This window comes from Dermacentor silvarum, chromosome 4, assembly GCF_013339745.2.
Source record: "Dermacentor silvarum isolate Dsil-2018 chromosome 4, BIME_Dsil_1.4, whole genome shotgun sequence".
Taxonomy (NCBI): Eukaryota; Metazoa; Arthropoda; class Arachnida; order Ixodida; family Ixodidae; genus Dermacentor; species Dermacentor silvarum.
In genome coordinates, this window is record NC_051157.2 from 14,635,355 (window position 1) to 14,649,530 (window position 14,176).

The window sequence follows — 14,176 nt, forward strand, 5'->3', positions numbered from 1 at the left end:
TAAGGGAACCCCAGGTGGTCCAAATTAATCCGAAGTCCCCCACTTCGGCCTGCCTCATAAGCAGATGGTGGTTTTGGCACGTAAACTCCATAATTAAAGATAACTGAACATGTGCACAAAAGCAAATCATACAAAGCACATGTTCAGCTATCCCTGTGAGGTCAGGTACATTGCACTCGACCGTAACTTTTTTTTTCTTTTTACGTAGAAATCAACAGCCAGATATTGGGAGCATGGGATCTACTCCATCTACTGTGGGCAGACGTGTTATGGCCACTTCATTGATAGTGGCGATGAAGGAGTGTTAAATACAACAAATATTGAAATTATTTAAAGTACTGATGCAAAAATGTTGTTTCCCGCTTTCATTCCTTCTTTAGGTAGCTGTCAATTACGGTACAAAGCCTCAATTTCTCGAGAGCACCACAAATAATTAATTACAGCCCCTTTTATATGATTTGTTCAAAAGACAAACTCCTAGCACTCCCCGGACAAGTGTGCATTAACAACGAGGATGCATGTTTTTTGTATTGCCAAAACAACACTTTGCATAACTTCTGACAAATGCTTTTTATTGCTAAGGCATGCAGCCACTTCACAGCAAATTATGCTATTATCCGTATGCTATATTTAAAAGGGTATTAAAAAAAACCAAGTTCGTTTACAAATTGATGCATTTATTATTGTACATGTCGATTACCTAGCTGGTACATGACTGGGAAAACCAACAGAGCTAAAAACTGGGCCAAACAAAAACAAGAAAGCACAATATCATGTGTCTTCTTGTTTGCAGGCCAGACTTGTTGCACCCAGGTAATATTGGAGGTAACCGTAGTTTTCCAGCCAGATCTTCTAGTGTTGTGGTACGGTGACGGCTACATATGGAAGAGGGCGGGCACTAGTGTTGTGGTACGGTGACGGCTACATATGGAAGAGGGCGGGCACTATTTTGCAAGTTGCCTATCGCTCAATTGCGCTTTCTGCATTGTGGGCATGCTATATTATTCTAGATTTAAAAATACAGGAACGGAGCTTTGTGCTAGAACTTCGATAGTTTCATATGATGCAAGTTTCACTCGCTTTAGGTGACCTGCTGCCTGACTTGTTTGAAGAGATGTTTGGAAGTAACTTGCAAACATGCTATTGTAGTTGTCATGCGACACATATTGTTATTTTATCACACTCGGGAATTGATGAGGCAGACAGTCCGAAGTAGGGCTGCTTCCTGTTTAGAAGCCTTTGTGAAAATTACGGCATCTATAGTTCGCAGTAAAATAAGGCCCAGTACCTCTGAGAGATTTGAAAGTGTCAAGTCTCTTGACACCATCTGTTCTGAAAATTGCCGAGACCTTTAGTTAGGATGGGCTCTCCGCACCAAGCAGCACGTGTTACGATGGGGTAGTTGAGCCTTAGCTAGGGCACTGGCTGCGGCTGTCTGGTGTTGTGCGATCGGGCAGTGGCAAAACGCTCTCCCTATGTCCATAATTATCCGCCAACTTCGTTCCTGACGCCTTTTATGTGCCCCCCCCCCCCCCTTGTATCCATCACCCCACTTCCCTTCTTAAAATTATTGTCCGTTAGTCACTGTTGCACTCGACGGCCCCTAACATTCCTATATTTGTTTCTGCGTGGACGTCAAGGCCATTCACCTACCTGCCCTCCCACCTGTTTGTTGTTGCGGTTTCTTACCTTCCCTGGCCCAGCACCCTCGTCCTTTTTGCGTGCACAAATCAGTGTCCTGTAGGTCTTTCTTTCTTGTCCTGTTTATTGTTCTGTTTTCATTCTTAACAGCGTGTGCAAACTAGCCTAACAGCAAGCTTTTCTCAAGCTTATTAACATAATGAAAGTCGGAGACAAATGAATGAAAAAGAAGAAAAAAAAAGGAGGGGGGGGGGTTTGTTATGCGTTTCCTAGACAAGGAAGTCGCAATATTTTCGGAATGCTTTGTGCAGTGTGGTCGGCCATTTGGTCCAGTACCAGAAATGAACAATTTTTCGACGCCTTGATAGCTTGGTGGGGAGCAACAATGCCTCCAATTAAGTTTTATGCCCACGCTCGTCCCATCTTTATCTGTGTGTGGAATGTTTTAGCGCTAATCCATCCTCAGCAGTTATGGTTAACACGATCCGTAATGAGGTAGAGGTGTGCCAGGGGTGGGGCCACACTGTTCTGTGCATGGGAGAGGGGATCAAGCCCGTTACAATCGTTACAACCGATCAAGCCCCCCCCCCCCCCCCCCTCTTCTGACTGCCACTAGCCCTCACCTTGCTTTCACATTCAAGCTTTCCCTTTCATCCTTGTCTCTCTTTCAGAGCCCACCTCCTCAAACTTTGTTCCAAGGGAAAGGGGAAAGGAGGGGTGTAAGCCCCCCCCCCCCCCCCCCGCCCCTTTGGCTATGCCAATGTTCATAGCTGCAAGGCTCATGGGCATAATTTTTATGTGTGTCTTGTTAAATTGGTAGGATTCAAGAATAAAGCTCTGAGGATTCTTGGAGTAGCCTGGCTGCTACATATGTGAGGAGTGGTGCTGCCACATATCATCGAATCGCAAGAAAGCAAACTTTCAGACAACTCTGCTCCCTACAGGAGCATTTACAGGAACCCTTGTGTGTAGCACGTATGGCCCAGTGTGTTTGGTTGCACTTCATTGGCTGCCACACTTGCAGTCCGAAGTGCCGCAAGGACTACAGCAGCAGGGAGGGACTGAACGAGTATCGGTGCTTTTGTGGCCAGAAGGTGAACCCCGAGTACGACCCTTGGCTGGTGCCACACTCATGTGGTCAGACCTGCTCACGTGAACTAGTGCCTGCCTGCGGCCACCGTTGCTTGCTGTTGTGTCATCCAGGTGTGTGGAAGTTTCAGTCCAAGCCTTTAACACTTCCACTGAAGTCTTTAGTAGACTGGTGATTAGTAGACATGTTGTGGTGAAAATTGATGTTAAACATTTCTCACTTCTTCATGTTACTGCATATCCACAGTGGTGCAATAAGACTTATTTCATTTGGAATTAAGGAATGATAAAGAACAACCTTGCTTTGTTAAGTTAGATGAGCTAATGTGTAGTTAATTTGTCAGCTTGTTCTGGGCAGATAATTCTTGCGAGTAAATATTGGCCATGCCATGTATGACTAAACAAGGACCAGTGCTAACTGAAAAACTGTTGTCATGAGCCATTACTTTACTACTTTGTGGATTCAGCTAAGTTCACTGTGTGCATTTCCTGCGGCTGAAATTGCACATACAAGTTGTGTGCAGTGAGGGCTGGACATGTTTTGTTTTCAGGCCCATGCCCCCCTTGTCCCAAGATGGTGCGAAGCAGTTGCTATTGTGGCAAGGCCGATCCCACTGCCAGGCGCTGCAGCTCTCGTCTCTGGTCATGTGGGAAACCATGTGGGAAGATGCTTTCATGCAGTCAGCACACCTGTCAGCACACGTGTCACGCAGGTATGTGTCATTATTCATTGTCACTAAAGTACACTGCACACTGTTTGAAACGTGTTGCTGGAGCTTGCCAGTGCTTGCTTTGTGTGTTACCTTAAGGAAAGCATCAGTTTTCATAACCTGTTGCCATGCCTGTTGTGGTAGCTCAGTGGCTATGGCGTTGTGCTGCTTAGCTTGAGGGTGCGGGTTAATTTTTCATTTGCACTGGCCACACTTTCATCTTGGCAGAATGTAAAAACGCTCATGTGCAGTGCTTTGGGTGCACGTTTCAGAACCCCAGGTGTTCACAATTAATCCAGAGACCTTCACTATGGCACCCTTCATAAGCCATCTTGCAGATCCTAGAAATAGAACACCACAATTTTATTTTTATTTTTTTAGATCTTGTACACATTTGAGGGACACTACAACAGTTTTGAGGGGCTCAAAAATAGAGAAATAGATCATCATTTGGATCTGTGCAACACGTCAAAGTAATAGCCACAGTATTTTATTTGACTTTGCATTCTCAGGAACCTTTCAGTGGCAGTTATTGTCATGTTGTGGACAAATTACAGCTTCTCTTGATAAATAGGCAGTACCTAATGCAGCCTAAGTACAGCAATCCTTTAAATTTATTGGTATTCAATTACAGTGATGTCTTCTGTTTTGTTCTGTGCTGTGTTGATAGTAGTTACAACTGTTTGAAGATTGATGACGGTTTCCTTTTCCAGGTGAATGCAAGCCTTGTCCACGAAAAAGCCGGCAGTCGTGCTTATGCGGGGCATCAAATGCAGACAGGCCTTGTGCTGATCCATTGTGGCAGTGTGAAAAAGTGAGCTATTGCTTTCATGTTGACTAAAAAAAAAAAAATCTACCTGTGTGTGAAATGCAGGATAGTGTCTAACAGGTTGTGCTGCCATTGAAAATTGCTGTTACTACAGTAGAGATACTTGTAAAATATTGCCCTTAATCATAAATGGCTAGTAAGTACTATCACTTGTAATGTCTGATCAGGTTACTGTCTGTCACTGTCTTGGCAACAGCTTGCTCTAATAAAGATAGCAAGTGTGCTGACAAGATTGATAAAGGCGAGAAAACTGGGAATTGGATGCTTGTTTGGTTACATAGTCGAAATGTGGATGGTGAAATTGATAGCAGGCACTTGCTAGTTATGGGAGAATTCACCAGCACAGCTGTGTGACCTATGCTAAAGGCTCTCCCCTGTCCATCTAGTGCATTAATATTCAAAAAACCAAAGGTTTTTACCACCAAAAGCTCCCTGCAGATTATTTTTAGAACATTTCAGTCTCCTCTAACTTGTCAACCTTCGTCTTGCTCGCTAAGGCCATCAAATGAGGTCATTGAAATGAAAAGTTAAATTCTCGGACACACTGGGAATGAATGTAGTTAGGGAGCCTGGGATCTTTCTCTTGCTACTCTTAGTATGGGGGTTGGTGGGCACATGCTGTGTCAGCAAGTGATGTTGAAAGTTACTTGAAAATGCAAAGTTAGTGACCCGCCGTGGTTGCTTAGTGGCTATGGTGTTGAGCTGTTGAACACCAGGTTGCGGATCCAATCCCAGCCACAGCGGCCGCATTTCGAAGGGGGCGAAATGCAAAAACAACCATGTACTGTGGAATCTTGTTGATGCGATCTTCACGGGAACCGGTAAATAAAACGTATCATCCGAAAATCGTATTATCCAAAATACATTGCTGGTAAATACATTGGCAGAATGTATAAGACACTGGCTGGGAAATGAACAAAAAATGTATTATCCCAAAAAATATATCATGTAGAATCGTATCAACGAGATTCCACTGTACTTAGATTTAGGTGCACATTAAAGACCCCCAGGTGGTCCAAATTATTCTGGAGTCCCCCTTATGGGGTGCCTCATAATCAGATCGTGGGTTTTGGCACATAAAACCTCATAATTTAATTTTAAGTTAGAGTTGGTGTTTATTCGATCACGTGCACCTTGAGGTACTTTAGATAGCCACTCACCTAATCTTTAATGTTTAATGTGGCTTTCCAGTTTCCTCTTATCTGTTCATCTTGCAAGCTTATTGAATAGCACATGTAGTGTTCTGACGGCTACTTCTAGTAGCTTGTCCAATAGGCTATTGCAGCTGGAAATAAACAATACTTGTGAGAGTTGATGTGATTTGTGGTGTGTTTAACTGTTTTACTGTGACCCGTGTGTAGTGAAAGCCTTGTAAGGTCATGTAGGTAAGCGGAGTTATTTTCAAGTGGCCATGATAGAGCTCATAGATAAAATTCAACTTGGATAGAACTCTGCGGTGGGTGAGGGGTTTTAGCTTAGTTTTCATAGTTAACTGGCTAACGCTGGTCCATCTTAAATAATCTTAAATTATGAGCCCTGCCCTTCAGTCAGTTTCTACCAAAGTGCCAGTGCATGTAAAAGTTCTGTAGCAATTTGACTGCTGCTGATGTGAAGCTGATTGCCACGCCCATGATAATTCATTGTTGTCTCAAGGTGCTTCCTCTGCCTATATTCTTGGGGTTTGGTGTGCCTGGTTGGCTGTGTTTGTCACCAGGTAGGCTCAGTGGGGTGACGGGGTACACTGCTAGCGTATTGGTGTGTCGTATTTATGCGTCACAAAGATGTCGAAACATGTTTAAAGGGACACTAAAGAAGAATACTAACCCGAGTTAAATCTATATATTTCTTCTCTAGAAGTCTATCATCATTTTCTGTGTGCCAATATATGACTTTGTTGCGTAGAAAATTGCCATCGAAGGTCCCGCTGCTGCTCCTCAAGTTTAATCACCTGTTCATGCAATCATGAGTTGATGTAATCCCTATTTGTCAGCCGCCCTCTGTCTGACATCACATGAGAGGTGCCACAGTCAAAAATAGGTGGCGCTACTCCGATTTTCTCTTTTCGTCATTTTCTTGCTTAATGAAGCTCTGTTTTTTGCTACGAATGGCAATTTTGTTATTACAGAAGGCTAATATTTCAATATAGCTCGACGTAATATTTTCCTTTAGTGTCCCCTTAACTCAAGCTGTTGCTCAATAAAAAAAAGATTTTCTGACAGTGAGATATAACCCACGGGTCCCCCTTGTGCAGCACCTATTTCCGTTTTATCAACGGTGCAGACACGCGAGAGCTAAGCTGTCCTACACGTTAGCACACAGTTGTACGTGTGGCACAAGATTATAACAGCCCTACCACTCATCCTTTCTCTTGCAAGCTCGCACATTGAAATGCTTAGTGTGTGCATCACATCGCGTAGCAACAATTTACTTAAAGAAGGGAAAGCATGTCAGTTTCCCCCAACGTACTGGTGTGGTAGCTAGCGCTTTGAGATAACATGGGGCATTGCACTGCCTTCAGGATCGGCCCAGGTCAGTGGCAGAAAGGACCCGACATTGCATGTAACATGGGGCATTGCACTGCCTTCAGGATCGGCCCAGGTCAGTGGCAGAAAGGACCCGACATTGCATGTTGTAAAACACTACTATACATGACAAAAGCTAGACCTGCATTGGCAGCAAAGTTCAAGCAGTGTCTTGCTGTTGATGCCTTCACACAACTGCCTAGTTTTGCTGTTGTGCGTGCAATAGACTTCAAGGTGTAGCTGTGCAACATCCACACAACACAAATGACAAGAAAAAAAAAAAGTATATGGAGACAAGCACAGTGTGGTACAAAGCAGTATCATCTTTGCTTACTTTGACAATCATCTTCGGTGGTTTCTGCACTTATCTTTTATCAACACATTATTTATAATCTTGATTGGCACTTTGTCGTGTAGTGGCATGGTGTGACGAATTACAGATGCACTGCTCTGTGTTTTACAGGTTTGCGGTAAGCTTTTGTCATGTGGAGAGCACAAGTGTGAAAGTGTGTGTCACAAGGGCCCTTGCTCGGTCTGTCCAAGATCGGGTCCTAGGGAGTGCCCCTGTGGAAAGTCAAGTAAGTTAGGCTGGGGCTGTATTTTGAATCGACCACTTTTGAGAACAGTTTTTACATTTGTGCAACACACCCATTGAGACGCTTTGTTGGTGCGACAGGCATCCTGTGAGTGCACTTGAGAACAATATAGCTCATGGGGCGTAGTGCCGTTAGAAGCGTATTGCATGCTCTTAGTAGGCGATAACCCAAATGCGCTGCCGTTCCCCACTGCAGGTGGCGGGATGTGAGCATCACGTTTCACTCCTGTGGCATCCGGTGTCGCCCACCAGCTCAATATCGTTTTGGTTTCTGTCGCTGTCTCTTAATACACTACGCAATAAGACAACAACAAAACGAGCTTCGGGCCGCCAAAGCCTTAACAGCTCAACGCACGTCAGCGTCTTGTGCCTTGTGCCACAACGATTCGTGCAACGCTTCGCATTACATAGATCTCAACTGCAGTTGAGTCTGTCAAATTTTTTAATTTCTTCGGATTGTACGTTTTCACTGTTAGTACGTTTTTTCTTGTTTTTTTTTCTTTCTATACGTATGAACGAGGTTCTACTGTACTTTTACATTGTCTTCTGCTGATTTTTGTGCCTTAAGTTTTTGCCTTTTATCCATATTACTGACATCTACTGAGCGCAGTGTTTTTATACCTTGTCATAGTGGCTGTATTTAAATGGAAGCGATGCGAAAAAGGGTAGTGTTTTTATATTAGGGCATGTGTCGGAGAGCCAGATGCCTGAAATCGACCCTTGGTGTACTTTTGACATGTTATTTTACTGCTTCAGAGTGGGAGCTGCCGTGCACCGAAGATGTGGGACCTTGCGGAGACACCTGTGACAAGCTGCTCGCTTGTGGCATCCACCATTGTAGTCAGCGCTGCCACCTAGGCAGCTGCCCTCCAGTAAGAAGCAGATCCGTTACCATTCTTAATGCAGCACAAGATGCATGTGTTGAATTGTCTAGTTGATGGGAAGAAAATTGATTTCTAATACAGTAGAACGCCATTCATATACATTCCTGTTTGTTACGTTTTCCTAGTTCTTATGCACTGAAGCACCAGTCCCATGTAGTTTCCATTAGGACATGTGTACTAGCTTCCTGTTTGTTACCTTTCTCTTCTTGGTTGTTACGCCCAAGAGCTGCTATGGTTCACCATTGATGTGGCATCATTTGTTAGCACGTTCTGCGCATGCCAACAAAACAAAACAACCACTTTGTAGAAGCTGTCATGTGACAGAAGGATCGCCATCGCTGTGTTCACATCATCGCTTGTCGCCGACCTCAATACGGCTCACAAAGTCGAAATCCAAGAGGATGTGGACAGGCGCATAAGACGTACCCCATATTTGTGGATGCTGTTTCATGACCTTCAATACCTTGTGTGATTACTTCAATACACAAGATTGTGTGGAAACTGAAAAGAGGCTGTGAGTGTTCGAAAAGAGGCTGTTAATATTGAAGATTCGACCAAAGTGCCAGATGAAAATTATAAGCTTCGTTTAGTGTGATTCATTGCTATGACCACTTCTAAAACATGCTGAACATTCAATCATTCATTGAGCGTATGTGTACAGTGGAATCTGTTTGATATAATCTTCACGGAAATTGGAAAATAAAGCGTATCATCTGAAAATCGTATTATCGAATGTATTATGCAACCAAATCGTATTATCGGGAAAAGAAAAAGAATCGTATTATCCCAAAAAACGTATTATGCAGAATTGCATCATGGAGATTCTAGTGTACTAGCATTTTAGTATTGCCATGTTAATGTAGTGGTAATGCATTAAACAGTTATGATGGCACCATCTTCTGAGACAATGTTGAAACAAAGCATACTAACTCCTATTGCAACTAAAATCTGTTCCTGATACAGGTTATTTTTTTCTATGCATGGAATTTTTACATAGGAGGTTCAAGATGAATTGGACATACTTTGCTGCGAATAACGCAAGCTTTAAAAGACTAATTAACTTCTTTATTGAACTTGCAGGGCAGTTGTTTATATGGGAAATTTGGAGGCATCACATTTTAGTGCATTCGCATTTTCTTATAGATCTCAGAAATTGCACCTAATTTAAGATATTCATAATCAAATTTCAATGCTCAATCTAGGCACTATCAAAACCAAGCATGTCGAGAGTGCATAAAAAGCGGCCCGGGCCCACTGTTATATCAGACGGAAACGCCCTGTGATGAAGAGCATGATGAAGTATGAAACTGAACGTTGTAGCCAGTCGCAGGATATACTGATACGGCATGTTTTGCCTAGCGAACATCTGCGATGATCGCTTCGGCGATACAATCGCCTTCGCATGACGTAGTGCTCAACCAGCCAATCAGTGCACGCTTGACGGTGATACTGTCGCCTAGTCGATACGATCGCCGAAAGTGATCGTCACAGAATACGTACCTTGTGTAAGTATTTGTTGCAACATGCCATCATTTAAACTTCATCTCACACACTTCATCACGGGACGCTTCTGTCTCTTTTTCGCACCCAGTGCGCCCAGTTTTGATATTGTTTGGATTGAATGTTGAAATTAGATGATGAATATCTCAAATTTAGTGCAATATTTAAAAAAAAAGGATGCATTAACATGTGACTGTCTCCAAATTTTCCATATAAACAACTGCCCCAACATTCTAAAAAGAAAAGTTAGTAGAGAGTTTAGAATAGGGGCCCCAAAGAAATAGCATCGCCGCCACTGTGCATGCGTGAGACGCAAACTGCGTTTGGGTTTTGCGTTGGGCACGCTATTTCACTGATTTAGCGGGAGCCCCAAAAGTTGCCCCAAAAGCTTTGCATCAACAAACATGGCGGCGCCCATCGAAGCGAAAGCTCGAACTGAGCAGCAAACTGGGCTCGATTCGTGGTAACATGTCAAGTTCGTAAGCTAGGAGAAGTGACTGCGCTTATCGCTTTCTCTCAACTGTGCGTAATGGAGATTGATTTATTAGACGCCGCTGATTCTGAATTCGATTGTCGATTTCATGGCTCGTAGGCCTAACATAGATTAGCTTGGCTGGTGAAGGCACATAAAGTTGGTTACTCAAAATTAAGTGCACCAAATTGCTTGCTGCTAATAGAATAACCTCTAAGTTGCAATTAAACACAAGAACAGTTGTAATTAAACACAAGAACACGAAAGTCAAAATTGCTCTTATCATAAAATGGTATAAATTATTTAATATTTATAATAGCTTTTCTTTGACACAGTAGTGGCGCTGCAAGCATAAGACTCTATTCCCAAATGCAAAGCCCTATTTTAAATCTCTTCACCCCTGCATGCCCCGACGCTAACACCCGCAAAGCTCTTTGGGGCCCCTATTCAAAAACTCTCTTACAAATTTTTGTTGGTCTTTTTAAACTTGTGTTATTTGAGGCAGAGTATGTCGACCTTGCCTCATCCTTCCTCTGCAAAACACACGTTCAGTATGGCCTACTTGTCGTAATTTTTTGATTGCAAAGTGTTAAATGGCCCATTGAGCAAAAAAGCCAGCATCTGTAGCAGCGAAATGGCTGGTAAATTCCCTTTGGCTGCGACGCAACGTCACGAGCACGCCTCAATGGAGCAGAGTGAGTGAAAGGAAACACCTGCTGCTGCGTTATTGGGCCAGGTGTTGTGTTAGGGGAGAGGGCATTGCCATGATGCCACGTCACCCTTGCTCTTGGAAGCCGGCGGGCAGTTTGTATTTATCTCTCACCCCCACTGGGTTTAGCTGCTGCATGCGCTTGCTGGCCTTCGTGGCCACTGCTGCTTCCTCGGTCTCTCGTTGCACAGGATGTTGGTGGCATGCGGCATCACGTAACGCTATGGTACTTCACTCGCAGCGCAAAACTCGGACCACTCAGCGGCATTCAATTGGACATTAATTGCTTTCGCTTTCACAACACATAAGAAGTGTTTCGGTGTCCTCGGATTTTTTAGAAGAGATCTGTATGGTCTAAATAAAGACACGCTGTATATGCAGGTGTAACAGTATTACAGTGTAGACCGCTTATAACGTAAGTCGCCGGAGTCGCGAATATCCGCACTATAAGCGGTACCGCACTATAACCAAAGCAACAATTTTCAAGGACCGCACACATGCAAAACGTGTGCACCGAGCCACTACGCGTATGCGACAGTCGAGGAATGCAGCTAGAACGTTTGCATTCAATTTACAGTCGAATCTTGTTAATTCGAACCAAATCACGCGGCGGCGCTTCCAACCAGCATTGCTCCGGCACTGCCATAGAGTAAAAGCTTAGGAGAGACGCCTCAATGTCACGTGCTAACAAAACAGAAAAAAAAGGAAAGAAAAAAAAAAAACGCAGCGGAAATTTCACCCTCTCTCAAATGGCAAGGTCGCCGATTCTGCATTGCGCCGGAACATGCGTGTACGTGCCGACGTCTCAGCCTCGCGTAGAAAATGGCAGTGAACCTTTCTTTCTCCTTCATGCTTCTACTTTCTAGTCACATGTTGACCTTGCACGCTGCGGCTACGGCACAGAGGGAAACAGCAGCGCTGTCCCAGGCCGGCCAACGAAACTGCCCACGCCGGCAAACGCCCGCTTCCCGATAACGGCAGAAAACGAAACTTCGGGGAGCTGGCGCTGGGCCGGCTGGAGCGGCGGTGCCTGCACGGCGGGCGTGCACGGTGACAGTCGAAAGTGAGGGAGGGCGAGGGGAGCCACAGAAGCGGCGGAGTTGTCGAGGCAAAATCCGCTTCCGTGCTGCCCTCCTCCCCTGAAGTTTCGTTTACTGTCGTTATCGTGAAGCGAGCGTTGGCCGGCGTTGGCAGTTTCGTGGCCCTCGCTCACTATGCGCGCCGTGATATTTCATGACTCACACTCAAGATTCTGGTTTCAGCCTCACTGGCTGTTCGTTCGCACCACGTGCCCTTCTCCTACACTTCGTCTCTCTTTCTTCCTCGAGCACTCCTTGGGGCGCCCGTTTGAGGGGAGCGTTCGTCGTCTCCGTTGACTTCCGTACTCCCAGGCAGCCGCACTGTAACCGGTATTTCGTTTCCCGCAACTGCACTATAAGCGATACGTGTATACATGGAGTGCTATGGGAAAATTAATGGGAGTCAGAAAAGACCGCACTATATCCGGTCCTGCACTATAAGCGGTTACGTTATAAGTGGTCTGTACTGTATCATGATGCTGGTGTCCTTATAAATCACTAGAGACATGTAGCCTGACACTTACGCTTTAGTGTTACTAGTACATTTCTGATACTTGAGGCTTAAATGCAGACAATGGAAGTAGCGGTGATGATGTCTTGCAGCTCCATGTTCAACCAAAGCATGCAGTACCCCTATTTCAATGAGTGATTGTACTACTTATATGCTGTCAATGCATAAAGTGGTCAGTACATAATCTTCACACAGATATTCTTGGTCTTTGTCTTTTTTTTTTTTCCCTGTCAACAATTGTACTGCACAAGAATTAACTTGTTGTGCACAAGAAGTACGCATTGCACTTAAACTCAGCATCACAAGGTGGATTATACCTTCTGACGGATATATATATATATATTGTAAAAGGGTTATGACGAAATTACAATAACTGCGATGGCGTATGCAACGTCCTCAATGACAACACGAGCTATGCATGCCGCTAACGGGTGAATACGCTGTGCGCCGGGACAGTCCAGTAAGGGGCATCGTGACTTTCCGAATCAAGCGACAAAGTTGTGCGTCCATAACTGATAGGGCGGCTCCGGTGTCCACGAGTGCAGATTTGTGAACACCATCAACAAACACGTCTATCACATTCGTCAGGCTACCCTGAGGACTTTCGCGTTTCGCCGGCGTTGCAGCCCTTGCCTCGTGGACTGCGACGATTAGTTTTCCTCTTCCCGAGCTACGGGACGAGGGTGCATCGCTGATAGTGAGCGTCGGCATGGAGAAGGTGAGCGGCGGGTATTGGGCGTTGGGCGGAACGTAGGTGACGATGCCGAAGGGTCGTCGTAATATGGGCTGGGAGAACCTACCATACGACTTGGTGCATATGTTGTAGCGCTAGGCGACTGCACGTGATTACAGTAGCATGTGACGTGACCTGCGTAGCCGCACGCAAGAAAGATAGGCCGGTTGTCAGATGTACGCCACCGATTCGCTGTGGTGGGCCCCGTCCATGTAGGAGGACGCGTTGTGCGGTGCGGCTGGTGATATGGTTGCATGGCGGGCTGTGGGTCGGGGCACAGTCAAGATGTCGGCGTAAGTGAGAGGCCCACCTTGAGGGAAGGGGTGGGGCCTGGCGACGACTTCCGTGTAGCTGAGTGGGGCAGCCGGAGGGATTTGTTGGGGCCTGGCGACGACTTCAGCGTAGCGGAGAGGTGCAGCCGCAGGAACATGTTGGTGGCGCTCAGGCAAAATCTTGTTGAGTTCGTGTGCGATGGCGCAGCAGGGGGGGGGCTCGAAACTTGACGTTGGCTCTTGTACTGGTTGCGGTTGTGCAGAGGCCATCAAGGAGAGCTGGCGTGCAATTTCCTCGCGCACGAACACCTTCAGTTCTGCCATCGACGCTGACTGTCAGAAATGGCCTTCAAGCCAGTGAGGTGTTTGTCGCACGATGTAGGGCGACGGGTCAATGACCGCTGCCTGCGTAGCTCCTCATAACTTTGGCACAGTGTAATTATCTCTGCCACAGTGCGAGGACTTTTGGCAAGCAGCATGTTGAAGGCATCGTCTTCTATGCCTTTCATAAAATTCCTGATCTTATCATAAGACTCCGACATGATCGCGTTGACTTTCTTGCATAAGTCCAGGATGTCTTTGATGTAACTTGTGAAGGATTCACCTACTTGCTGAGCTCGTTCCTGCAAA

At 45.2% G+C, this 14,176-nt stretch overlaps 2 protein-coding genes across 2 annotated transcripts in view; one reads left to right on the forward strand and one right to left on the reverse strand.

Annotated features, from left to right (window-relative positions):
* The window catches only part of LOC119449490 (post-GPI attachment to proteins factor 2-like), a 354,194-nt gene that overhangs the window by 292,118 nt on the left and 47,900 nt on the right, over nucleotides 1-14,176 (reverse strand). The window lies entirely within an intron of this gene.
* LOC119449489 (NF-X1-type zinc finger protein NFXL1-like) overlaps nucleotides 1-14,176 on the forward strand; it is a 54,036-nt gene that overhangs the window by 8,891 nt on the left and 30,969 nt on the right. The window contains exons 5-9 of the mRNA XM_037712669.2: nucleotides 2,666-2,844; nucleotides 3,282-3,443; nucleotides 4,154-4,254; nucleotides 7,255-7,369; nucleotides 8,143-8,258. Of these exons, the coding sequence (XP_037568597.1) occupies nucleotides 2,666-2,844; nucleotides 3,282-3,443; nucleotides 4,154-4,254; nucleotides 7,255-7,369; nucleotides 8,143-8,258 (673 nt within the window). The remainder of the gene's footprint in view (nucleotides 1-2,665; nucleotides 2,845-3,281; nucleotides 3,444-4,153; nucleotides 4,255-7,254; nucleotides 7,370-8,142; nucleotides 8,259-14,176) is intronic.